Source organism: Mobula hypostoma, chromosome 21, assembly GCF_963921235.1.
Source record: "Mobula hypostoma chromosome 21, sMobHyp1.1, whole genome shotgun sequence".
In the NCBI taxonomy this organism is placed as follows: domain Eukaryota; kingdom Metazoa; phylum Chordata; class Chondrichthyes; order Myliobatiformes; family Myliobatidae; genus Mobula; species Mobula hypostoma.
In genome coordinates this window covers 25,575,704-25,601,117 of record NC_086117.1, presented here as the reverse complement: position 1 = coordinate 25,601,117, position 25,414 = coordinate 25,575,704, and the positions used below count along the sequence as shown (strand labels likewise).

The 25,414-nt window shown below is 43.0% G+C and overlaps 1 protein-coding gene across 1 annotated transcript in view; it reads right to left on the bottom strand.

Moving 5' to 3' along the window:
• gfi1b (growth factor independent 1B transcription repressor) overlaps positions 1-25,414 on the bottom strand; it is a 34,177-nt gene that overhangs the window by 5,123 nt on the left and 3,640 nt on the right. The window contains exons 2-5 of the mRNA XM_063074168.1: positions 23,587-23,598; positions 13,299-13,418; positions 2,598-2,759; positions 237-502 (exon numbers count right to left, since the gene is read on the bottom strand). Coding sequence (XP_062930238.1) covers positions 237-502; positions 2,598-2,759; positions 13,299-13,418; positions 23,587-23,598 — 560 coding nt within the window. The remainder of the gene's footprint in view (positions 1-236; positions 503-2,597; positions 2,760-13,298; positions 13,419-23,586; positions 23,599-25,414) is intronic.

Below are 25,414 nucleotides of genomic sequence, written 5' to 3'. Positions count from 1 at the left end.
TGCAAAATGATCACATAAGATCTTTTGCATTCACTTTAAAAGGTAGACAAAGTTTTGACAACAAAATTGCACTTCGCTACTGGTACTGCATTGCAACATCAACATAGCTTTCATGCTGAAGTGTCTGGAGTGAGACTTGAACCCACAGTCTTAGGAAAACACAAAAGAATGCAAAGTATCCTTGCAGCCCCATCCCACTGTAAAACCCAGTTTTACTGAGTGCCAGTAGCAATTACCTTATTACACTTCACACAGTGGTACGACTTTGAATCCGAGGAGTAATGAGTGCTGTAGTCAATGGGCTGATCAATCTCAAGTGGACTTGAAACAGAGGACCTGTACAATCCACCTGCATCCACTAAGAGGGTGGTCTGCAAGCTGGGGGAGAGATGGCAGAAGTCATATACATTCTGGAACGGGCTCCAGGGGAAGCTTGGCTTGTAGGCGGAGGTCAACAAACAATCTTTATTGCCAGAAGATCTTGAGAGATGGGAACCTGAGCCTGCAACAGAAAGGATGTCACATGCAATTTTTAAAATTTTGCATTTCCATCACTCTCCCCGCTACTGCACCGATAACTCCACTCCCCATCTTCCCCCAGGGGAACAGACAGAATGAAATCTCCATAAACATGTCCAGTCAAAAGACCCTGCCCACATCAAGATCCATTGAACAGATGTAATTCATTTCAGAAGTGATGAATAAAAACCAGTGCATTAAATGGTTTTTATCACCACCAAAATCACACTCTCAGCCCAGGAATCTCGGTTGTTTCCTTTAGGATAACTTATTGCATTTATTCCAGTGTGACCCCCTTCCACTAAAACTGAAACTCTGTTGGTGCTACCCTAATTTGCACCAAGTCTCACATGCCGAACTGGCTCATGGTTGATGTCCCAAATGAACTCCAAAAGATTAGTACGAACTCTAGCACACCCTCGATTTTCATCACTGTGCTTTTGTCAATCGTAACTTTAACAGCTAAACCACTTAGGTCTAAATTACATTTCACTCCCATCCCAATTAACTCTAACTCTAACTCTAACTCTCACTCTCCATCTCCATCTCTCTTCCCTCCTTTATGAAGTTCCCTGAAACATCCTCTCAAACGATCCTTAATATACAAGTCCTTGTAAGCTTTGCTGTTGATCTTTGCTTGACAAAGATCCTGTGATATATCTATATGCACAAATTCACACGTAAACCATATTCTCTTTATCTGTACATCACACTAACTTATTATAATGCTGAGCCAATACAAAATGATCAACACTAAATATACAGAACACTCCACCAGCTCTTTGGTAGTGCTGGGCTGGCAGCCTTTCCAAACTATTATTCCCCATTAATACCCAACAGACTTTTATTCACCATTTTTTAAGATATTACACTCTAGTATAACAAATTTTACAGTCAAAGTTTTAAATTAGCACGGGATCTAGAACCCCCCCAGTATATATGAAAGCAGCCATTGAAAGAGGACTCCAGTGTGTTTCAAGAGAGTCGAGTATATAGGATCCTGTTGAGTCTAAGGAAATTTCAGAAAACAATATCTAGCAAGTAGAATAGCAAATTATTGGCGTTTTACTGTATTTGTAGATTTGAGAAGAATGCCAGTAGTTCAAGAACCCTGTCTGAACATGCTGTAAATTAACAGTTTAAAAGGAGACAGCCATTCCATTCCGTTCATGACTTCAGGGCCCAAAGGCACAAATTTGCAACATTTTCCTATTATCTTTATTTATTACAAATCTTGGAGATACCAACAGTTACTGGGCACAAAGATATACAACTGCGGAAGGAGCAAATCCTCTCCTGATTGACTGTTGTGACCACAGTCGATGGCAGTTATGTTATCTAACAGATCTTCAGGAATACCTCTAACTATAGTTAACAACACTCCACTGACAGTCTGCCTCCACAGCTGGAGATGTGATTTAAACAGAGACCTTAAAGGTCCCATGGCAGTATTTGGGGAAAAAATGCTAAGTCCTCTCCAGTGTCCTAGCCACCAAAATCATAATAGCACGATTTGATCAAATATCACTGTCTATGGGAGCTTGCTGTATATGAACCACGTTTTCAACAATGACCAGAGTGGATAACTTCACTCGCCTCAACACTGAACTGACTCCACAACCAATAGACTCACTTTCAAAGACTCTAAAGCTCAGTATTACTTATTTACTTTTTTTTATTATTTGCTCAAATTAGCATATTGGTTGTCAATTTGTTATTTACAGTTTTTCATAAACCGTATTGCATTTCTTTATTTTCCTGTAAATGCCTGCAAGAAAATGCATCTCAAGGGAGGACATGGTGACATACATACTTTGACAGTACGTTTACTTTGAACCTTCAACTCTGAATGACCACTCTTTAAAATAATTGATGTTTATAATTGCCTTGACAGTCTTAGATTATGGAAGGTGCTATAACATACAAGTTATTTTTCTTTCTGCACATTCATAAGATTTGTCTGTAAGTGGGTATAATGAAAATCAGGTTGGCACACAAATATTTCTTTAGTCCTGCTAAGATGTTTGAAATGGGATGAATTGAAGAGCCTGTTGCAAGAGTGCATAAGATCTCGGTACCTGGAGTGAAATCATATGTAGTGGCTTCAGGCAAACTCAGTGAGGCTCTCTCATAGCCTCTGCCATTCTTCCAGGCAATGCCCTCCTGCTCACATTTGCTGTTCTGAATTTTCGCCCCAGCTGAGGGGCCGGTGTGCTCTACTGGAGACCATATGGGCAACTCTACAGAAAAACAGTGAAAGTTAATCATTCGTCTGAAGTCTTACAAAGAAGAATAAAACATTCACATTGGTATTAACTCCCAACAGTTTTTATTATTTCTCACTTCTATTTCTTATCTCAGCACTCTTTGTAAGGAAACTGGTGCAATTTTGATTCAGGTGATGTCCTTTCCTCACATGAAACCTCCCTCATTTTTGAACTCAGTCCAAACACATAAGTGGTGCAAGAATTACTTGTTACCTTCCGCCCGCCATTCAGCAAGTGAGTAGAACAGATTTGAATAAAATTGATTCGAATCTGGTGTCTTGGTTTGACTTCTCAATACCGTGTTTAAAAACCCATTGGGTTTTCAATTTTGCACAAGAAAATATCACAGGCTCTTGTTGCAGAGTTAGATGTTGGGTAAGGAAGAAAAGGTAGTTTATACTGAGGCAGGATGTCCTAAAACACATCATAGATGAAGAAATTTCTTTAAAGCAGAGGTTCCCAGCCTATGTTATGCCATGTACCCCTACTATTAACTGAGGGGTCAGCGAACCCCTGGTTGGGAACCCCTGCTTTAAAGTTTCAAAGGAAAACAGAATCATTGCACCTAATTGGTAGATGACTTAAAACTTGCCAAACATCAACACAAGAGAATCTTTGGAAATCGAAAGTAACATATGCAAAATACTGGAGGAACTCAGCAGGTTAGGCAGTATCTATGGAAAGGAATAAGTGTTTTGGGTGACCCTTCATTCACCCTGGTGGAGGTCAAAAAACGTTAACCATCATTCGTCTCTATAGATGCTGCCTGACCCAGTGAGTTCCTCCAGCATTTTGTGTGTGTTCCTCTAATACTTGCTGATGTAGTGATGGATTGCAGAACAGTGTACTGTGAGCAGGCTGGTGGAACATTGAACATAAAAGCACAGTACAAGCACTTCAACCCACAAAGCTGTGCTGACCTTTTAACCCACTCTGAGATCAATCTAACCCTTTCCTCCCGCATAGCCCTTCATTTTCCTATGGTCTATGCGCCTTTCAAAGATTTTCTTAAATGCCCCCTAAATGGGCAGGCATCTGGCTGATGAATCATGCTGTAGGAGTATGAGATGGTGGATTTTGACGGTAAGAATGACGACAGGCAAAGGGGTGCAGGAGCAAAGGGAAGCGGGAATATAAATCATTGAAAGTTGCCAGACTGATGGAAAGAAAGGTTAATAGGGCATGTGCAATTCTGGGCTTTATCAATAGTAGATAAGAGTAGTGCTATGATAATAGTCTCCGATAACAGAAGTTCTATTTGACGTCTTCATCATCTCTCTGGAACAGTCGACTGTCTCCTCAGGCTTCAAAGCGGCAGCCATTGTCCTGGTACCCAAGAGGGCGATACTAAACTGGCCCAGCAACTACTGTCCAGTGGCACTGACCTCAACAACAATGAAGCGCTTTGAGCGGCTGGTTATGGATCACATCAAATCCCTTTTTTTCTGCTACATTGGATGCTTTCCAGTTTGTTTATCACTCAAATTGTCCACAGATAACGACATAGCCTCTGCACCCATTCCGCCCTGTCCCACCTGGAAAATGGTGCCTCATACACCAGGATGCTGTTAATTGACTTCAGTTCAGTGTTTAATATAATCATCCCTCGGAAACTGGAGGGTAAACTGTCCTCTTTGGGTCTCAACACCCCTCTCTGTAACTGGATCCTGGACCTCTTGACAGAAAGGCCACAGTCAGTCCGCGTTGGCAGGAACATCTCTAGCTCCATCGCACTGAGCAGCAAGGCCGCATGCCGAACTCGCTGCTGCTCACGCTGTTGACAGACGGCTGCACCGCTAGATCCAGTTCAAACTGAATCACCAGGTTCGCTGATGACACAACAGTGGTTGGCCTCACCAACAGCGATGACGAGACGGCTTTCAGAGAGGAGGCAGAGCAGCTGGCAGAGCGGTGCGAGCACCACAACTTGAGTCTCAACGTGGACAAGACCAAAGAGATGACTGTGGACTTTAGGAGGTTTCAGGCTGACCACTCCTCACTGCACATACACGACTCACCCGTGGAGAGAGTTAGGAGTACCAAGTTTTTCGGAGAGCACACACAGACAATCTCACCTAGTCCCTCAACACAACCTCTTTGGTCAAGAAAGCACAGCGACACCACCACTTCCTGAGGAGACTAAGGCAAGCAATTTTTTTCAGGAGCTCCATCAAGCGTGTCCTGATGATCTGCATCACCGTCTGGTATGGGAATTGCAAGGCATCTGGCGGCAAGTCCCTACAAAGGATTGCAAGGACTGCTGAGAGGATTATTGGGGTCTCTCTTCCACCCATTAGAGATGTTTGTCAGGAGTGATAGGCCCTTAGCATTGTCAAGGATCCCTCCCATCTGTCCATAAACCTCCTGGACCCCTGTCATCAGGCAGGAGGTACCATAGTATTAGGACAAGAACTGTTAGGATGGGAAACTGCTTCTTCCCCCCCAGGCCATAAGACTATTGAACTCCCCACCTCCACCCAGGTCTAATCACACATGAAATGCCAGTAGTGTTATACTGTTTACTTTTTAATTCTGTCGCAAATGGACCCCAGTATTTGTTAATCTGATAGTAATCATATTACTTTATGTGTTTTGTGTGTGAGTTATATGTACTGTGTTGTGCACCTTGGTCTGGAGGAAAGTAGTTTTGTTTGGCGGCCTACATGTGTACGGTTGAATGACAATAAAGTTAAACTTGATATAGAGTATGAAAACTGGGATAATATGCTGAACCTTTATAAATATAGGCTTGGCCTCAGTTATGAATGGCACTATAGAACCCAAGTGTAAAGTTATAAAACTTTGCATTTTTGATTTCAAGAAGGTGATACCTGAAAAGTTCAATGTGGCCACTTTCTTAGATACACCTGTACACCTGCTCGTTAATGCAAATATATAATTAGCAAATCATGTGGCAGCAACTCAATGCATAAAAGCATGCAGACATGGTCAAGAGATTCAGACCTAACATCAGAATGGGGAAGAAATGTGACCTAAGTGACTTTGAAGGTGGAATGGTTGTTGGTGCCAGACCGGATGGTTTGATTACTTCAGAGCAACACAAAGAATGCTGGAGGATCTCAGCAGGCCAGGCAGAATCTATGGAAAAGAGTACAGTCGACATTACAGGCCGAGACCCTTCATCAGAACTGGAGGAAAAAAGACGAGAAGCCAGAGTAAGAAGGCTTCTCATCTTTCTTTTTCTCTCCAGTCCTGATGAAGGGTCTCAGCACAAAACCTCAACCTACTCTTTTCCATAGATGCTGCCTGGCCTGCTGAGATCCTCCAGCATTTTGTGTGTGTTGCCTGGATTTCCCGTATCTGCAGATTCTCTCTTGTTGTTGCTTATCTCAGAAAGTGCTGAGTTCCTGGGATTTTCGTGCACAACAGAGTTTACAGAGAAAGGTGCAAAAAACAGAAAATCTTCTAGTGAGTGGCAGTTCTGTGGGCAAAAATATCTTGCTAATAAGAGAAGTCAATGGCCAGGCTGGTTCAAGCTGAAAGGAAGGTGACAGTAACTCAAATAACTATGTGTTACAGCAGTATCGTGCAGTAAAGCATCTCTAAACACACAACATGTTGAACCTTGAAGTGGATGGGCTACAACAGCAGAAGACTACAAACATACACTCAGTGGCCACTATATTAGGTACAGGAGGTACCTAATAAAGTGGGCACTAAATGTAGAATATGAAAACAGGGATACTTTGCTGAATCTTTATAAATATTGGCTTGAACTCAGTTGTGAATGGTACTAAAACCCAAGTGTCAAGTTTTAAAACTTTGAATTTTTGATTCTAGGAAGGTGATGCCTGAAAATTATTTCTACAGTTGCATGAAGTTTCCTCCCTCCTTATGCTCCCGATTCACTTCCTTTAGATGCTCCAGTCTCTGAGCATACCCAGTATCCCCAACCTGCCAAATGCCAGCAGTCAGGAATGTTGATCACGACCATCAGGGGCAAAATTCCATTCCCGGTCCCCTTCCATGGTGTGTGGAGGAGGGGGGGGGGTACTCCAAGTGTAGCAAAGAGATGGCACAACCCCTTCATGAAGGAGGGGTTTAACTTGGTCTCTAGACTTGAAGCCGCTGGACACAGGGAATGGGGGCTTCAATTGGGAGGTCATGGAGTGGACTAGTTAAGGTGAACGAACCCCTTACTATACATCTTGAGGGGTCAGTCGGGAGGAAAAGGGAAGGCTTTTCCTACTGATATTCTATTCAGTGCTGAGCACCTATCTGAGGTGGACCTTCTCCTGAAGAGCCTGTGTCTGTGTAGACACGGTCTGTCTCATGGTGGGTCTACCTTCTTAATGGCTGCTCTGGTGCAGACACCTCATGGAGACCATTGAGATGTGTGATAGGTAACATGATGGGTACCCAGCTGACTGGGCATGAGGGTTTCACATCTGAGCCTGCTGGTCTTTGCACAATATCCAAGAGAAATGCTGCACAACAATCATAGTCATTTTTTCCTCTCATTACATTAGCCCTGGCAAGACGTGATTCCATACTACAGAAAACAATCTATATCATAGCAAACATCCTAATCGAATCAACCCTACTTTCCAAAAACAAGGTAACAGGGGACAAAGCCTGTCCTCACCATTTAACCCCTTAATCCCATTTAAATGTGTGTCACCTCCTCTCCAAAAGAAATATATCCATGCTGAGGTGTGGCACCCGAAATTGAATCCAGTTGGATTCTGATCAACTTCCTCACCATTGTATTCATGATTCTCTCTGGAAAAGACTGTGAATAGATTTGCACAGATTGATGCTAAAGACAAGAGGATTTAATAATAAAGCTGAAAAAAATAGTAAAGTTGTATGACATTTCTTTTGATCTCAAAATGTCACAAAATAGACTATAATCAGAATTCTGGTGATCCTAAATCAGGTTTATTTTCACTGACTTTTGGATGTGAAATTTGTTGCTTTGCAGCATCAGTACAACACAAAGATGTAAAAACTACTATAAATTACAAAATAAATAAATATTGCAAAAAGTAACAGGACTGAGTAGTGTTCATGGGTTCATAGGCACAAGGAATTCTGCAGATGCTGGAAATCCAAAGCAAGACACACACAAAATGCTGGAGGAACTCAGCAGGTCAGGCAGCACCTGTGGGAGTGAACAAACAGTTGACGTTTCGGGCCAAGTTGGGATTACGTTTCTGCCCTGAGGAAGGGTCACGGCCTGAAACGCCGACTGTTCGTTCATTTCCACGGATGCTGCCTGACCTGCTGAGTTCCGCCAGCATTTTGTGCATGTTGTCATGGGTTCGTAGACTGTTCAGGAATCTAATGATGGAGGGGAAGAAACCTTTCCTAAATCATTCTGTATGGATCTTCAGGCTCTTGTAGCTTCTCCCCAATGGAATCAGTAATATAATAATGTTGATGTTGTGTAAGAGATAAAGTTGATGACGACACAGGAGAACTATCTCCTGTCTGTCTTGAATAGTGTCTTGGGATTCTTCAGATGAAACACACGGGCTTCATTGGGGTTAGGGTCAGAGTTGGCGCAACCTTCTCAAAGCACGGCACTGCGAAATCTCTGTAATTAACTTGAATCCGCAAACCAGAGGTGAAATAAGTAACTCATTGCATCATCGTCCCTGAGGCCTGGTGTGCTCATTCCATCAGAAACCTTGAAGCAGGTGGCCCTGGTAGAACTGACAGTTCCTGGGGAAGGCCAGATTGAGGAGGTGTTTGAACATAATAAAGCCAAGCACCAGGAGCTGGTAGAGTAGTACCAGAGACAGGGGTGGAGGGCATAATGCGAACCTAAAGAGGCGGGGTGTAGCCGTTTTGCTGGCTGTTCACTGTGCAGAAGCAACTCCCTCTTTGGCCTTACGGGGACTGAAAAGAGCCATCAGGACCGTCACAGAGTTCGTTGAGCAAGCCGCCAGGTGGCCACAGATCAAGAGGTGTGACCCGTGGACCAATGCTGCTGGGATACAAGTCAGGGCCTGATCATCCCTGGCTGGGTTGCCTTGTCAAGAGTGTCTGATGTTGAAAGCCCCGAAACACCCGAAGACCCGAGGTTACATCACTGATGATGTGTCCCAGCGTATCCCAGGATGTATCTCAACATCGTGAGTTCATGCTCACAGAAAGGAAGTGCTACTGCGGGAACAGCATGGGCATGAGCACAGTTCAGTAACATAAACTAGACTGAATCTTATGATCTCTGACTCCTACCATCCCACCCCTTCCACAAACCCACCATTGCTGGCTTATCCAAGGCCAATCAGAAACTGAACAACTTTCTTCACTCCTTGGCAGGGAATGTCAGGCAGCCTTTATGCCAATGTCCAATAGGTTTCTTGCCAATAATTCTATATTGTTTCATGAACATTTGTTTTGAAAACATCTTTTGCAATCCACTAAAATAAACTATTGATACGGCCACAGCTGTAGTATTGAATGCACTTCTGATTGCCACGTTATAGGAAGGACATGATTGTTCTGAAGAGCATGTAGAGGATATTGCCTGAGATGTGCTTCAGCTAGGAGAGACTAGAGAAGCTGGGTTTATCTCTCCATAGCAGACATGATTGAGATAGATCAAATTATAAGGTGCTTATGTGTTCGTCCATTGTCGACGTCAATGAGGGCCTCGACACCATTATGATGGTGTCGAGACTAGCGCGTGATTTGGATTTAAGTGAAGGAGAGTTGTGCAGTGTCAGCCTCACTCTCTCTTCCCAAATCCCATCTGGATCCAGTGGCAAGACAGAGTCGAGACGGCTGGAGATGGGACTAGGCACAGTGGATGACCAGGACGTCTTCTGTGTCTTGTCGTGCTCTACACGTTCCACGACGCTTACAGAGACCGCCTTCCTGACCGTTGGACCTTCCATTGGTCTCGTCCGCTCAATCCGCCGGAGTCTATCTTCACATTCTGGGATAGACAACTCCCTATCTCACCGAGGGTTTGAGACCCGTCGGCTACCCTCACCTGGTTTAGCCGGCTTGTCGAAGCAGTTGCCCGGGGTGTGGCTGCTGTCGTATGCAAATAGCTACGGGGAGCCACAGGTGAGAGCTGAGTGCCAGGTGGGGACCAAAGGTGGACAAAGGACGCGACATGTTCCCCCACCAGAGGTGCTACCCCTCCCTGACACCCCATACTTATATAGGGTAGAGAGTGAAAAACTCTTCCCCCTTACCAGAGGTTTCTGTGAGGCTATTGTTTTAAGCTAAGACTTGGGAGATTTAGAGTAGATTTCAGAAAGAATATTTTCACCCAAAGCGTGGTTAAAATCTGGAACATACTGGAAACAGATAACGTATTATCTTGGAGCATTTACAAGTATTTAAAGAAGCCCCATAGCAAAGAACAATATGGGCCAAGTGCAATTGACAGGTACTTGGTGGCCAGCACAGACAAGCTGGGCTGAAGAACGGATTTCCATGCCGCATGACTCTAAACTGGCTTATTATTACAGTATATTCAGCGCAAAGCTTGTCTGTCCATACAGATCAATCTGTTACACAATACATTGAGGGAGTGCAAGGTAAAACAATAACAGAATGCAAAATGAAGTGTAACAGCTACAGAGAAAGTGCATTGAAGGTAGACAATAAGGTACAGAATTATAACAAGGTAGATTGTGAGATCAAGAGTCCATCTCAGCGGTCCCCAACCACCGGGCCGCAAAGCATGTGCTACCAGGCCGCAAGGAAACGATATGAAACGATATGAGTCAGCTGCACCTTTCCTCATTCCCTGTCACGCACTGTTGAACTTGAAATAACCTACCAAGCCATACCAAATAACACATAAAACCTAAAATAACACTAACATATAGTAAAAGCAGGAATGATATGATAAATACACAGCCTATATAAAGTAGAAATAATGTATGTACAGTGTAGTTTCACTTAACAGAATCGGGGAGATTAAGCCAAAACCGATTTGTAGAAAAAAAATCAACACATCCACGCATGTGCACGTCACGCATGTTCACAGAGGTGCCCGCGCAAGGCTTTATGGTCATGGTAGTCTTTCTCGGGGTAAACACAAGTGTCCCGTATTTGACTGCTACTTTTGTCCCTTATTTGGGAGTGAGAAAGGTGGCAACCCTACTTGAACAACCCCCCTCTCCCCCCGTCAGCCAGTCCGCAAGAATATTGTCAATATTAAACCGGTCCGTGGTGCAAAAAAAGGTTGGGGACCCCTGGTCTATCTTATCATACTAGGGAACCATTCAAGTAGTCTTAAAACGATAGGGTAGAAGCTGTCCTTGAGCCTAGAGATACATGATTTTAGCTTCTGCGCCTTCTGTCTGATGGGAAAGGGGAGAAGAGAGATTGTCCAAGATGGGTGGGGTCTTTGATTACGTTAGGTGCTTTACTGAGGCAGTAAGAAGTGTAAACCAATTCCTTGGAGGGGAGGCTGGTTTCTGTGATGTGCTAATATGTGTCTACATCTTTCTACAGTTACGTGCAGTCATAAACAGAGTTCTGTCTTATATATTGCATATTAGTACAGTATTTAAAATTCCTGGAGACTTCAGAGCCATCTGGGAGGGCAGGAAAACCTTCAATACACTTTTCTCTGTTTTATCTCATTCCCAGGTGAGCCAGCGATCACTTGCCTTTGCGACTGTTCTCTTGGCTTGTTTATATAACAGAACGGAACCTCCTTCACCAGCAAAATTATGCAAATCTCTTTTCCAACTCATTACCACCCGTTGCAGTTGGGATTACAGTTTGCAATCTCTTCCCTCATGAAAGCTTTGCCAGAGATACTGGTCATGAAGAGATAATGATCTGTGTTTACTATTTGCAGCACAAGTGCAACTGTCTACCTAAATCCTCTCCTATCGAAGAGATTAGTAATAATCAGGACGGCGTTTACATGTAAACACTTGATTCTTGGCTGGTTGAGATTTTTTTTGGCAGTTTATTCTTCCCTTTCACCTATATCTGCAATAATGTTTAGTTAGAACCAGTTCCAAATCTCTTGACTTCTAAATCTCCCTTCAGTACACTCCCCAGACAGAACTGCTAACAGGAGCTCCTACTGTTCCGGCAATTTTGCTATAGGATCTCCCTTAACCTCCCCTCCCACACTCGCCTGTTATACAGTAGGCCACCTGAGGTGTCAATTCCTGCAATTCTCCTGCTTTGGAATTGAAAAGGTTAGCCAACTCTTCATTGCCCAATTACATTTGAGACTTTGAGACGTTTTTTTACCATGCCCAAGGTCTGTTCTTTATCAAATGATGGTATTGCTTTGCACTGTTGTAACTATATGTTATAATTATGTGGTTTTGTAAGTTTTAGTTTTGGTTTGTCCTATGTTTTTCTTGTGATATCATTCTGGAGGAACGTTGTATCATTTTTTAATGTATGCATTTCTAAATTACAACAAACGAGGACTGCGTGTCCTCATAATCTAATCTAATATAATCAAAACATTATTTTTGGACTGCCAGCCTTCTTACATTTCCCTTTTTTACAGACCAGTAGACAGAAGTGTCCCAATAAAATGAAAACCACACACTTCTGTATTAACAAGTTATTTCTTCCCAGCACCCATTTAGAACTGGCCAGATTTCTCTGATTTCTTATTTCTACAGGTAACGGTACCAGAATAAATGGGACATAACCTTAAATCAGATCTTCAGGAGCTTCCTGAGTAAAGGTCACTTGGCTCAGCTCTAAATGCTTCTCGTCAAGAGATAAAAATCATGGTCCAGGTCACTGTTTAATAAATTAATGAATTTAAGACCTGTGTAACTATGAATGATGGGGCCTTTATTACTACAAGAAAGAAGAAATGGACAAAATAGAGAGAAAGGAGAGATAGAATTTAAGAACTTGTGTTCAAAAGTAGGTCTTGGACTTGCTTATATCACTTGTTCATCTGTACCAGCTCTTTAGCTTCCCTTTTCGACATCTCAGATTTAAAGTCATTAATTAGTTTTCAGGAAGAGTATTTCACATTCCTGTCATCCTTTGAATATTCCCAAGATCCTGAACTCAAGATCGTGGTTCAGATTTTAAGATACTGCTCCTTAATTTAATTTCCCACAAGCAGAGGTTTACTCTTAATTCCATTTAAAATCCTGAACTTTTTAGTCTATGGTTGAATCGAATTGTTCTTCAGTCTTATCAATCCATACCGAGACTTGATCAGTACGGTGACGAAATGTTTGCAAATGGATTACCAAGATTGCAGAACAACTCAACCCAACCACCAACCATCTGAGCTACACATTTTCCAAGTTACTCTCAATCTATTCCTGTGTGTTCCCAAAAATACAAATCTTGTTTATCTGGTGCTCATAATTTAACCATGGTAAATATCTGAAGAACTTCACATGTTTTCCTTGTAATATGATAAATCCCTCAAAGGAAGGATTAAGAATTCAAGGTTAGAAACAGTATTCATGATACAATCAGTTCATAAAATCCACCTCCCTCTTTCCCTGTATCATTCTAACATTAAACGTGGATTAACATATCTCACATTTCCCTGTCCTACAGGAAACTTACCAATAGGAGGTGCCAATTCTGGTTCCAGTTTGCTAGACTCTTTATCATCGGTGTATCGGGTCTGGTTACATGAGTTTGCCTTTCTGATTTTCACCAGGAATGATTTTGGCATTGTGAACCCTGGAGAAAAAACGATGGAAGAAATTTTAAAAATCATGTTGAAGTTGCCAGAAAGGAGGAAGGGCCTCCAAATTCATCTATCCCAAGTGCCCGTACACCACAGAATGTAGTAACTGCTAAAATAATTTTGGTTCCCCCCTACCTCTCCCCAGTCATAATCCAATGAAGTCATTTGATCACACTTAGAGATAAATGCAATGACATTAACATGAACGGTTCCGAGTATGTGGGTCTTCAGTTGCGGAGCAGGAACAGAGAAGCTTGGGCTGATTTCCTTAGAGCAGAACTGGTTAAGGCCAGACTAAATTACAATTTTGACAGAAAGTAAATAACTTCTTTACTAATATCAGAAACATAATGGAGGATATGATTTAATGTAATTAGCAAAGTAACCTGAAAGTAAAATGAGGTTATTTTTGAGCAGCAAGTGTCATGATTCAAAATTCACAACATTGAAGAGTTGTGAATCCATAGATTTAATCATAACTTTCAAAGAAATTATACAGCCATACGAAAAAGGGAAAAAGAGGCAAGGCTCAAGATCTAGTCCCAGTCATTCTAGGATTTGAAAGAATTGACTATGAAGCAAGCAGAATCCATAGAGTAAAATTACAAGGCATTGTGGTCCCTTCATCTCTGGGTCAAGGCCTCATTCTGTTAAGCCAGCATGGGAGCTGGTGTGAACTGGCTGTCCTACGTAAAGAATAATTATATGCTTACAAGTGCCACTCCACAATGTGAAGTTCAAGTCCTGGAACTCCAGGACCCTCCTGGATAATACTGAGCATCGCTCTGCTGTCGGCATTTAGGAACTCAGATACTTTCACAATGACATTGCCATTCTTCAGTTCACTTGGGTCATTGACATACAAACCTATACAGTAGATGAGGCTTAGTGAAACTTCTACTCTGATCTTGACCTTATCAGCATCCAAGAGGGAGATAAACCGATCTTCCTGGGAAATTGGCAAGAAACAAGAGGGAAAGCTAACTTCAACAGGGTTCTTCTGACAAAATGCTTAGGAAATGATCTTGTCAAGCAGAAAGATGACAACACTCTTGGTCCAAGTGCTGGAACTTCTTTGATTACCTCATTGTCCAGGTTAGAGACCGCAAGTATGTTTGCATCACCCCTACTGTGACAGGTACTGATGACTGGATAATCATCCCTTAAACCACTCCATTATCTCCATCAACCTGTTCTCAAAACACTAACGTCAATAGAAATGTGATTAGAAGAAAATAAATGTTGGATCTCTCAAGGACCCCACACAGATATTCCCTCTTACACAGCACCTCAGACAACTTGTCGACCCCTGCCTATAGGAGCTGCATTATTGTGCACTCTGTATGGACTGCCCTGAAGTCCGGTGGAATCAGTACCTGTGAAGAGTCTCTTGGTGACTCTTCCAAGGAGAACAAGGATTGATTGATGGGATCCATAGACTAATTAAGTGCAAATACAAGGCATTTCTAGATTGGAAACTCCTTCATATTTCAAGAGAAGACAAAACAGCTCCACAGGCCCTTGAAGGCAGAGGTCCAACCCACATCCATGACCTAAAGAACAGATGGTGGATGGAAAGCATACAGGAGATCCATCAATTTGCTGGCAATAGACATGCCGGTGCAGACTTCATCGCGGCAAGTATCTGCTATTGCCCAAGCATCTGAAGTCCTATCCCATCGAAAGCCAGGAACAGAGGTGAATTTATCAAGGATAGAGAGGCAGTGAACACATGCAGGAAGGAACAGTTGGAATACCACCTCAACCAGGACTTTTCCCAACCCATTGCAGTCTGCACAGTCCAGCCCTGTGACCAGTCATGACTGACAAGCCAAAAAGGTTGTATGCCAACTAAGGACAACACAGACTGGGGGGTGGGGGGAGGGGTGGGGGGAGGGGTGGGTATGGTTTCCTTTATGAAACGTCTAAAATGTTTTTTGAAGAGATTCAGTCATGAATCCACATCTGGGGAGAGGGAGATATGACAGTGGACTTCAGAGATGCTGTAATCCTACTTACTTCCAAGAAAAACAATGAATCTGACAATGTTAATCATTGACGTCTCCCTTCCAACTGCCATAGAGTGAGTCATTGGCAAGGCCCATCTCAACCACTCCTCCCAGTGACTGAAGAGCTGCATTGCAAATCATTGTCTAGCTTCCATCCATCTGCATGCATAGCAGATTTGTTCTTCACCAGGTGACAACCCCAACAGAAATGAAGATAGCAGCGTTAAATACAAGCAGCACACACACACACACACAAAATGCTGGGGAACTCAGTAGGCCAGGCAGCATCTATGGCAAAGAGTATTGTCAACGTTTTGGGCCGAGGCCCTTCATCAGGACTCGGGCACTAATCCTAACCTCACCATCAAACCTGCTACCCAACATCCACAAACCTGCCAAGAGTCCTGAAGAAGGGTCTCTGCCCAAAACGTTGACTGCTTACTGTTTGTCATTGATGCTGCCTGGCCTGCTGAGTTCCTCCAGTATTTTGTGTGCGTTGCTTGGATTTCCAGCACCTGCAGATTTTCTCTTGTTTGTGATAACACGAAATACATTGAAAGCAACACACACACAAAATGTTGCAGGAACTCAGCAGGCCAGGCAGCATCTATGGCAAAGAGTACAGTCAACATTTCGGGCCAAGACTCTTCAGCAGGACTTTGGGCAGGTTTGGGGGTCTTGGGTAGGAGGTAGAAACGGGAGGTGTAGGGAGAAGGAACTATGAGGTTAGTGGCAGTGGACAGGAGATCCCCAGAGTTAATATAGTCAGTGATGCTATGAGAGACAATGGCCTGGTGCTCCTTCGTCTCAGCTTGAAATGTCAACGATTACTCTTTTCCATAGATGCTGCCTGGCCTGCTGAGTTCTTCCAGTACTTTGTGTGTGCTGCTTGGATTTCCAGCATCTGCAGATTTTCTCTTGTTTGTGATAACACAAAATACATAATATGTTTTTATGCCCTCACTAAAACTTGAGATTCTGAAAAATGGGAGAAACTATGATTACCTTCTTCAAAATGCAGCTGTCTGTAGAAATTTATTTCCGTTTTATACTTGCTTCATGATGGAATGAAGGTTATACTCCTAATTAAACAGTCTAAAATGTAGGTAATCTCATTGAAAACCAAAGTCTACAAAGGCTGTGTCAAAGCCAAACATTTCTTCCAATGTTTTTCACTGCAATGCTGCATCTCATCTCTAGTAAGCTTTCTGCTGGTGCAGAGCAAAGCTTCAGCATTTATGGGAAGCTCTTCAACCTATGCATCTAAACTCCAGAACTAAGGTCACCACTTCCTCAGTCTTCTAACTGTAGGACACAGTTGATTATTGCCCATGCCCACATCCGAGACATTGTTGACTTATTTGCTGAAGCATACCAGAGGATGGGCTTTATATTCTCAAGGTGAAAATCCTCTACCAACCTACCAGCACTGTACAGGTCCAACTTCCAACAATAATGATTCATGGTGAGGTCTGGAAAACATGGAGCATTTCCCATGACTCAGGTCCCACCTCTCTGTGAGGGCTGAAACTGATGAGTGCACTAGATTGGATTAGATTTATCAGCCACATGTACATTGAAACATAAAGTGAAATGCTGTATGTTGTTTGCATTAACAGAGGTCTGAGGGCAGCCCACAAGCATTACCATGCTTCCAGCACCAACACAGCATGCCCACGATGTCAATATACAACAATACGGACAAAATAACAGCTAAACTTCAGAACTAAGGTCACTCTTCCTCAGCAAAACAAATCCCCCCTATCAAGAATCACTGGCCCTCACCCTTGGTGTCTGCTGACCACAGTACTAGTCCTTGGGCATCACAGGTCTTCATCCTCAGCACCTGCTAACCTGACTTCTGATCACCAGAGTCTGATATCTAGACTTGCCAATTGACCACAGAGCTTTGGACCAACCTTTGGCCTCCAGATCTACTGACTAACCTCATGCCTCTGGACCTGCCAACTGATGTTGGACCTCTGGACTTGCCCCTCACTGACCTCTGACCCCAGGATTCACCGACCTTAGGGGTCACCAACCACCATCCTCAGCATCCACCAATTTTGGTCCTTAACCATAAGGTTCACTGGTCTTTGCCCTCAGCACCTGCCTAACACTGCTTTGGTCATTTGAAGACCAAGACCTCAAATCCATGGTCTGTTGAGCAGCTGTGATACCTGTCCTCCTCTTTGCTTCTGTAGCTGCATCATCTACAGCAGGGACCCTCAGAGGACTGGAAGGATAAAGGGCTTAATTTCAGTGTGTCCTCTAACAGGTCTCAACTCCAACACCGAAGCTCAAGTGGCTTTGATTTTGCTCCATTGGAAAGGTTATGCCACTTACAAGTTGACATCGGATTCCTGAAATAAACATCTGATTCCGAGTTCTCTCACAAGGAGAGATAACTAGCTAGACAGAGAAAAAGAGTCAAAGATGTCCTCACAGCATTCTTGAAATAAAATGCATGATTCCTACTGAGTTCTGTGAATTCCTGGACATTAAGAGCATTTGGGAAGGACTGAAGTCCATGTGTCAGGAAAGAAGCAAATCACCCATCATGTCTGAAACCTCCTATCCCATCAATCTAGGAGACTGTGTTTCCCACAGCGACCTCATCAGTCACCCTAGACCACACAGACCTGTACTAGAAGCAGGGCATCTTTGATTCTAAGGGTCTGCCAAAAAAGATGATGATTGTCACTCTCTACAATTCCTTTAGATTTAGAATAGTTTCCATAATTTGGAAGGTAGCTAATGAAATCTCACCATTTAAGTAATGGGGGGGGGTGAGAAATACATAGTTAGATGGACCTCCATTAGTAGGAAAACATTAGTAATTGATATTAAAGAATTAGTGAAATGATATCTAGTAATAATAGAACTGGGTAGAATCAAAGGAAAGGAAATTATATTTGACAAATCTTTTGGAAATTTTTGAGCTTATAGCCAAAGGATGCATAATGATGAAAGACCTTGATAAGGTGCAACACAAAAAGTTATCAGACAAAATTAGAACATGTAGGATTGGGGCTAAAGCAATGGTACGGTTTAAGGAGAGATTAACAGACTGAAAACCAAGAGTAGGAATAAACAGGTCATTTTCAAATCAGATTGTGTATGGCCAGGTGCTACAGTGTGGGGATCTCATCTTTCAAAATCTTTTGGCTGAGAGGATAAGCATAATATTATCTGTGTTTTCTGATAGTATACGTACATATGTGTGACAGTGTGAGTACTAAAGAGGGTGCAGAGACATTTCAAGGAAATATAGACAGGCTAAGTAAATAACTAAGGACATGAAATATATAACATAAAGTGGAAAATGTGAAATTGGTAGAGAAAAAACAGATCTTTTTATTAAATTGTGAGAGATAAAAAGCTGCTGACATTCAGAGGGACATGGATGGATTTAAGTTAATATATATCTACAAAAAGCCATTGTGAAAGGCAAACAGTAATTTGGATTTTATGGCAAAAGAATTTGAATATAGTTGCAAAAATATCTTACTGCAATTATATAGGGTGCTAGTGAGGTCATAGTATGCACATGGCTGATCTCCCTACCAGAGAATGGGGGTATACTTGTAAGAGAACAAGTTCAACATAGTCTCATTTACCTGAAAGTCATAGGAGAAGAAATTAAGCAAAGAGAATTTACGTGGACCTTGAATAAATGAGGTAAATACATAGGAACATACAAAATTCTTACAGGACCGACAGGATAGATGTGTCTGGAACCAGGAACCTGCTGTTCAGGAAAGAGATGGGGTGGATCATCTTCACCCAGCGGGTAATGGTCCCTCAAAATCCTCTATCAAATAGATTTGTGGAGACTTAGTCACTGAAGATATTCAAGACAGACTGATTGATCTTAGGATATCAGGGGATATCATGTTAACAGAGGAAAATGTTACTGAGGTAAAAGTTCAGGCATGTTTTTATGGAAAAGCAGTGTGAAGCGGAAGGGAATAGTCTATCCCTGCTTTGGTTACTTAATTTTTTAACATACAGAATGAAAAGCTCTTTCAAGGAGGCAGCAGATAATGAAAAGGAAACAAATGGCCTTACCCTGTGTTATATCATTCTGTGAGTCACCTGTATATTCCACCCCCGCCAGACTCAAAGCATCAGGAAGAGTGAACGGGGTGGGGGAGTGGACGTAATGGAAAATGTTGGCAAAAATAAATGATACCTAGATGTTATTTCACTGTTGTGCTTCCTTTCCCTCTAATTTCTTCGCTTCTTCTCACACCTCCCCGAAACCTGACATAGGCCTATTGACAGAATGGGAAGGTTGGAAGATTGGCTGAGGTTTTTCTGTGAGTTTCCTACATTTCAATGTATTTCAGGCATATCTGTGGTTTTTCGACTCAGGTGTGTGTTTGAGGTTGGGGTGTTCGTATTAACAGAAATAACCAGCTAAACCATAGAGACAATGGAATTTGTAGGGAACAATTCTGTTATATTAGAAAGCCTTAACTGTTTCCCAAATAAGCAATGGTCCCTGATGTAAAAAATCACTATGGAATATTCCCAAAGGAAAAAGAGGAAACCAGAGCACCAGAGGAAAACCATGTGGTCACAGGGAGAATGTGAGACCACAGGCCACAGGGACTGCCTTTGTGGAGTTTCCATGTTCTCCTTGTGACCACATAGGTGTTTTCTGCGTGTTCCCGTATCTCAAAGACACGTGGGTTGGTAGGTTAATTGGCTGTTGCGAATTGCCCCTCCTAATCTGTAAGTGAGTGCTAAAATCTTGGGGTGGGGGGGGAATTAATGGGAACACAGGGAGAGTAAAATGGTGATTCTGCAGATGCAGGAAATCCAGAGCAACACACACAAAACACTGGAGGAATTAACAGCAACACACATCAAAGTTGCTGGTGAACGCAGCAGGCCAAGCAGCATCTGTAGGAAGAGGTGCAGTCCACGTTTCAGGCCGAGACCCTTCGTCAGGACTAACTGAAGGAAGAGTGAGTAAGGGATTTGAAAGTTGGAGGGGGAGGGGGAGATCCAAAAGGAATTAACAGGTCAGGTAGCATCTCTGGAAAGGAATAAGCAGTTCACATTTTGGCTAAGACCTTTCATCAGAGTAAAATTAGATGAGATAGGATAATTGAAAAATGTGATATAAGGTCTGAATAGACTCACTGGGCCAAAAGGTCTCTTTCAGTACAGAGTAACTTCATGACTCTCCAACTTAGGGAACTTATAAGAAACTGAGTCAGGATTATTAGAATGGAAATTACGTTTTAAAAAGCCCCAACATGTTGACGTAATGCGTAATTGGGCCAGTGTGCGTGTGATAGGGCAGGGACCCAAGGTAGAGCAGGAGTCACTGACTGGGTCAATGTTCGTCTATCAATCGGTCCATTCCTCCTTTATACTGAGATCATAAAATGAGGGGTCCTTTTGTACAATTGTAAGGTTAGGCTACCATGATTAAGTTATAGAACGAAAGAAAAAAAACAGGGTTTGAAAGCTCCCACCCTGACATCGGGACGCTCAAAAGCACTTAACAGCAAACGAACTCGGAAGGGTGGTCAATATTGCAGTGCAGAGGGGAGAATCCGTTTTTAATTTGCTCACAAAGTCCCACTGCTTGCAATGATGTTGGTAGAAGTGTATATACTGGTCAACTTCACCGCACAGAGCTCCTCGGTGCTAAATCAACACCGAGGCACTCTGAAGTGCAAACTGCGTAAACGCCAGGGTGCAGATGCAAAATCACGAAAACGCGACGGGACCTTTACCCAACCCTTCATTTGAAACAAAACGCATCCGATCAGGCAGCGCGCCGGAAGGGTATCAAAATCGATCTGATTTAAATAAGGCAGTAAAATGCAAGTACAGTAATACATCTGGAGTGAGGTTCGGAGCGCGCATCCAGCTGGCCCAGGCGATAAGAAAGTGGCCACCCTGCCACGGTTGCGTTCACCTCCAATTTCAGTCGCAGTCGGCCTCTGAAACAGTATTTTATTTTCCCGCAAGAGCTGTAGAGTTGCCCCACTGAGGGGGTGGGGGTCAGTGTTCTTAATCGTATTAATGCTACCTGGTGGATAGCGGCCATGTTCCAATTTAAACCATCCGCCATGGCCGTAGAGTCTATTGACAATCACTACTTCAGGTGAATAGTAACTCATTGGGCACCGAAGAACTGAATTGAGGGGGCGGGAGGAAAAGAGAACTATATCCCCTTTATACATCCTCAATATCAGTTCTTTGGGAATAAAATACGGCACTGATTTCTGGTGCCCTGACGTTTTATTTATACCCGGAATCCTCCCAAACACTTTCACACTTTGGCTGGTGGAGGTAATTCTCCACTCGCTTTATACTTAGGACTGAGGCGAAACACAGCCCCATTCTCATAATTAATTTTGTCAAGGGCCTGTCGTTGGCCAAATCAAAGGTAGTGATGAATCAGCGTACTGGAGGGAGATTGAAAATCTGGATTAATGGTGTTGCACCAACCACATCTTCAGCAAGACCGAAGAGCTGGTTATTGACTTTAGGAGGAGGAAATCGGAGGTTCATGGGTCAGCCTTCATCCAGGGGATCAGTGGTGGAGAGGGTCAGCAACTTTACATTCATCAGTGTATTCATTTCAGAGGACTTGTCTTGGGCCCAGCATATATGTGCGTGTACGGAGCGCTCGCACTTAGGACGTTTGCGAAGACTCTACAGATGTGCGCTGGAGAGCATGTTGTCTGGTTGCATCACGGCCGAGTGTGGGACCACCAGTGCCCTCGGACGGAAAATCCTACGAAAAGCAGTGGACACGGCCCAGTCCATCACGGGTAAAGCCCTCCCCACCACTGAGCACATCTACACGGAGCGCAGTGGCAGGAAAGCGGCATCCATCATCAAGGGCCCCTCATTCCCCGGGCCACGCTCTCTTCTCGGGAAGGTGCAGGAGCGTCAGGACCCGCACTCCCAACCAGCTCTTGAACCGGTGGGGATAACTTCATTTGCCCCATCAGTAAACTGCTCCCACAACCTAGGGACTCGCTTTCATCTCATGTTCTCGATATTTATTGCTTGTTATTATCTTTTTCTTCTGCTTTTGTATTGCACGTGTTGTGGCCTTTTGCTTATTGCTTGCTCGTCCGTCCAGTTGGGTGCGGTCTCTCACTGTTTCTATTATGTTCCTTGGATTTACTGAGTATGCCCGCAAGAAAACAAATGTCGGGGTTATATATGATGACTTTGATAATAAATTTACTTTGAACTTATCTCCCTCATTACCAATCGTGACGGGAGGTTAAACAGCCCAGAGACTCACTCAGATTCCAAAAAGATCCCTGAATTTATGTCTACTGGGTTTGATCATTAGTATTAAGCGCAAGCACCGAGTATTTTTACAATTGAAATCACGCATTGTAACTTATAAATTAAAATGTAACACAATATTCTCAGCAAAGCAAAAGATTGTGTCATTTACGCAAATTAATTCACCTTATTCCGACTATTGCAGCCGCTCCTAAAACGATTGACTGTACTGTGGGACCGAGTCCTTGAATCAACTGCGCTTCAGCGCCAAATGTATTCTAAACTTTATTCACCTTGTGCTTGGGGACCGGGCAGACATTTGGTCGGGGGACAAATGGATTCCGTAGGGAACTGTGAAAGGGGAAAGCGTGGAATTGAGAGTACCGGGGTTCTGAGGAGACAATGATCTGCGGGGAAACTGATATTTAAAGCGATTGGGGAGAATTTGAGATTTGGGAAAGTCCAGGTTGCTGGGCGTGTCGAGAAAGGGATTGGAATAAAATTTGAGAAAGACTGTGGTGGGGAGAGACGGACGGGAGGGGGCTGCTGAATCGAACCAGGAGTGGTTAGGAATAAGGGGGAGACTGAGATCGTGGTCTGTTTCTTCAAGCAGGGACAACCAAGGACCAGGATAAATTGTCTGTTCAGGTCCGGTTACTTAATTCCGATTCACAAAACGCCCCAAGCACAATGCACTGAGCAAATACAAACGAAGAATGGTATATACCACATCAGTCCACCTTCCTTACTAATTTATATTTGTTTATAAAGATTTATTAGTTGCATCTCAAACACATGCATGCTGTTTCGCTTTTCCTTTAAGGAAGTTTGTAACTTTTGTGAACGAACTGCTGAGTTTAAAACCGCCAACACTCACCGAGTTTGCAGACTCAACGGGGGACGTGTCCCTGACTCGTGTTGATTGTTCCCGTGTGAATTGTAACCGGAGTCGGAGCTCCCGGATCTGCGGGACAGGTTGCACCTGAACTTGTAGAAACTCCTCGCTCTCTCTCCGCCGCTGAATCTGCCCGTTAAATTCAGCCAGTTTCCCCTCCCGCTTTCTCTCTTTCTAACCCGCCCTGATTTTTCAATCTGATAATTATTTCTTCCCGCAAATCTTTTTTCTCTCTCTCTCCCTCTGGAAGCCACGCAGTACCCAATAGAAAAAGAGTGAAGTTCAAAGCTGTTCTGACGGAGAGATCAAATGAGGAAAGAGATAGGGAGACAAGCATGAATCAGTTCTCAGAGTTGTACAAAGACATTATTGATCGGAATATCTCCGTTCTACTCTGAGAACTGATTCGTGTTTTTGCCCACCGTTTCTTCCATGAAGTCTTTGCCCTGAAACGACGATCTTTTGTTTTCTCACCACGGATGCTGTCTGACCTGATGGGTATATTTTAACATCTTCTACGTGGTCACATACTGCACATCCCACAGATGTAGGCGAACAAGTATTAATATAAAAGCATGAAACCCTCTCAAATATAAATACAGTAGGTGAAACAGTAATTGTAAACACACACACGAACATCAGAGACAGAAATATCCTCTCAGATTTTACCTTCATACATCTATTTTTATCTCCTTCATTTCCTCATGCAATGCCCCCTTGATTCAGAGAGAGAGAGAGAGAGAGAGAGAGAGAGAGAGAACTGCATGGCACTCGCGAAGTTAGAGCCACAAAGACAAAACTTAAAGCCAAAAAGAACTCCGTTGAAAAGAGAAAGGGGGAGACAGGAGTAGAGAGAAATACACGTTTATATGTTGTGAAATAAAAGTGATAAACACACTCATACACAAAACGGTATATACTGTACTCAGTTAAGGCATAAACTGAACGATGGGGACCGGAGGATGTTCACTGACAAATATTATTAGAAATATTATTGAGAATGTCAATCCCTTTTTTTGTTTTAGAATAAAAATGCATAGATGCATAATATTCATGATAGTCGTCCAGTTCTGTGGACGCATTGAAGCCTGGAATAACATTTCCCCACTGGTAAAGGTTCTGATTTATGCATAAACAATTTATAGTTCATTACTGATACAATAAAAAGACACCGTAATTAATATGCAGAGAGGCAATCACTGAAAGCATAAGGCTTCAGAATTAAATTGATGCTCACATACTTTATTAGGGGAATCATGTGGTTGGGGTACATTGGAATGTAGACATGCAATACACTTTTAGTGTCTTCTTTATTAGATACATTTGCACACCTGCTAGTTAATGCAAATATCTAATCAGCCAATCATGTGGCAGCAACTCAATGCGCAAAAGCATGCAAACATGGTCAAGAGATTCAGTTGTTGTTCAGGCCAAGCATCAGAATGGGAAGAAATTTGATCTAAATGACCTTGACTGCTGAATGATTGTTGGTGCCAGATGGGGAGGTTTGAGTAGCTCAGAAACTGCTGATCTCGTGGGATATTCGCGCACAACAGTCCCTGGAGTTTACAGAGAATGGTACAAAAAAAAACTTCCAGTGAGTGGTAACTCTGTGGATGAAAATGCTTTGTTAATGAGAGAGGTCAGAGGAGAATGGCCAAACTGGTTCAAGCTGACAGGATGGTAACAGTAACTCGAATAGCCACCCATTACAACAACAGTAGAGTGCAGAAGAGCATCTCTGAATGCATAACACGTTGGACCTTGAAGTGGATGGGCTACAGCAGCAGAAGACCACAAACATACACTC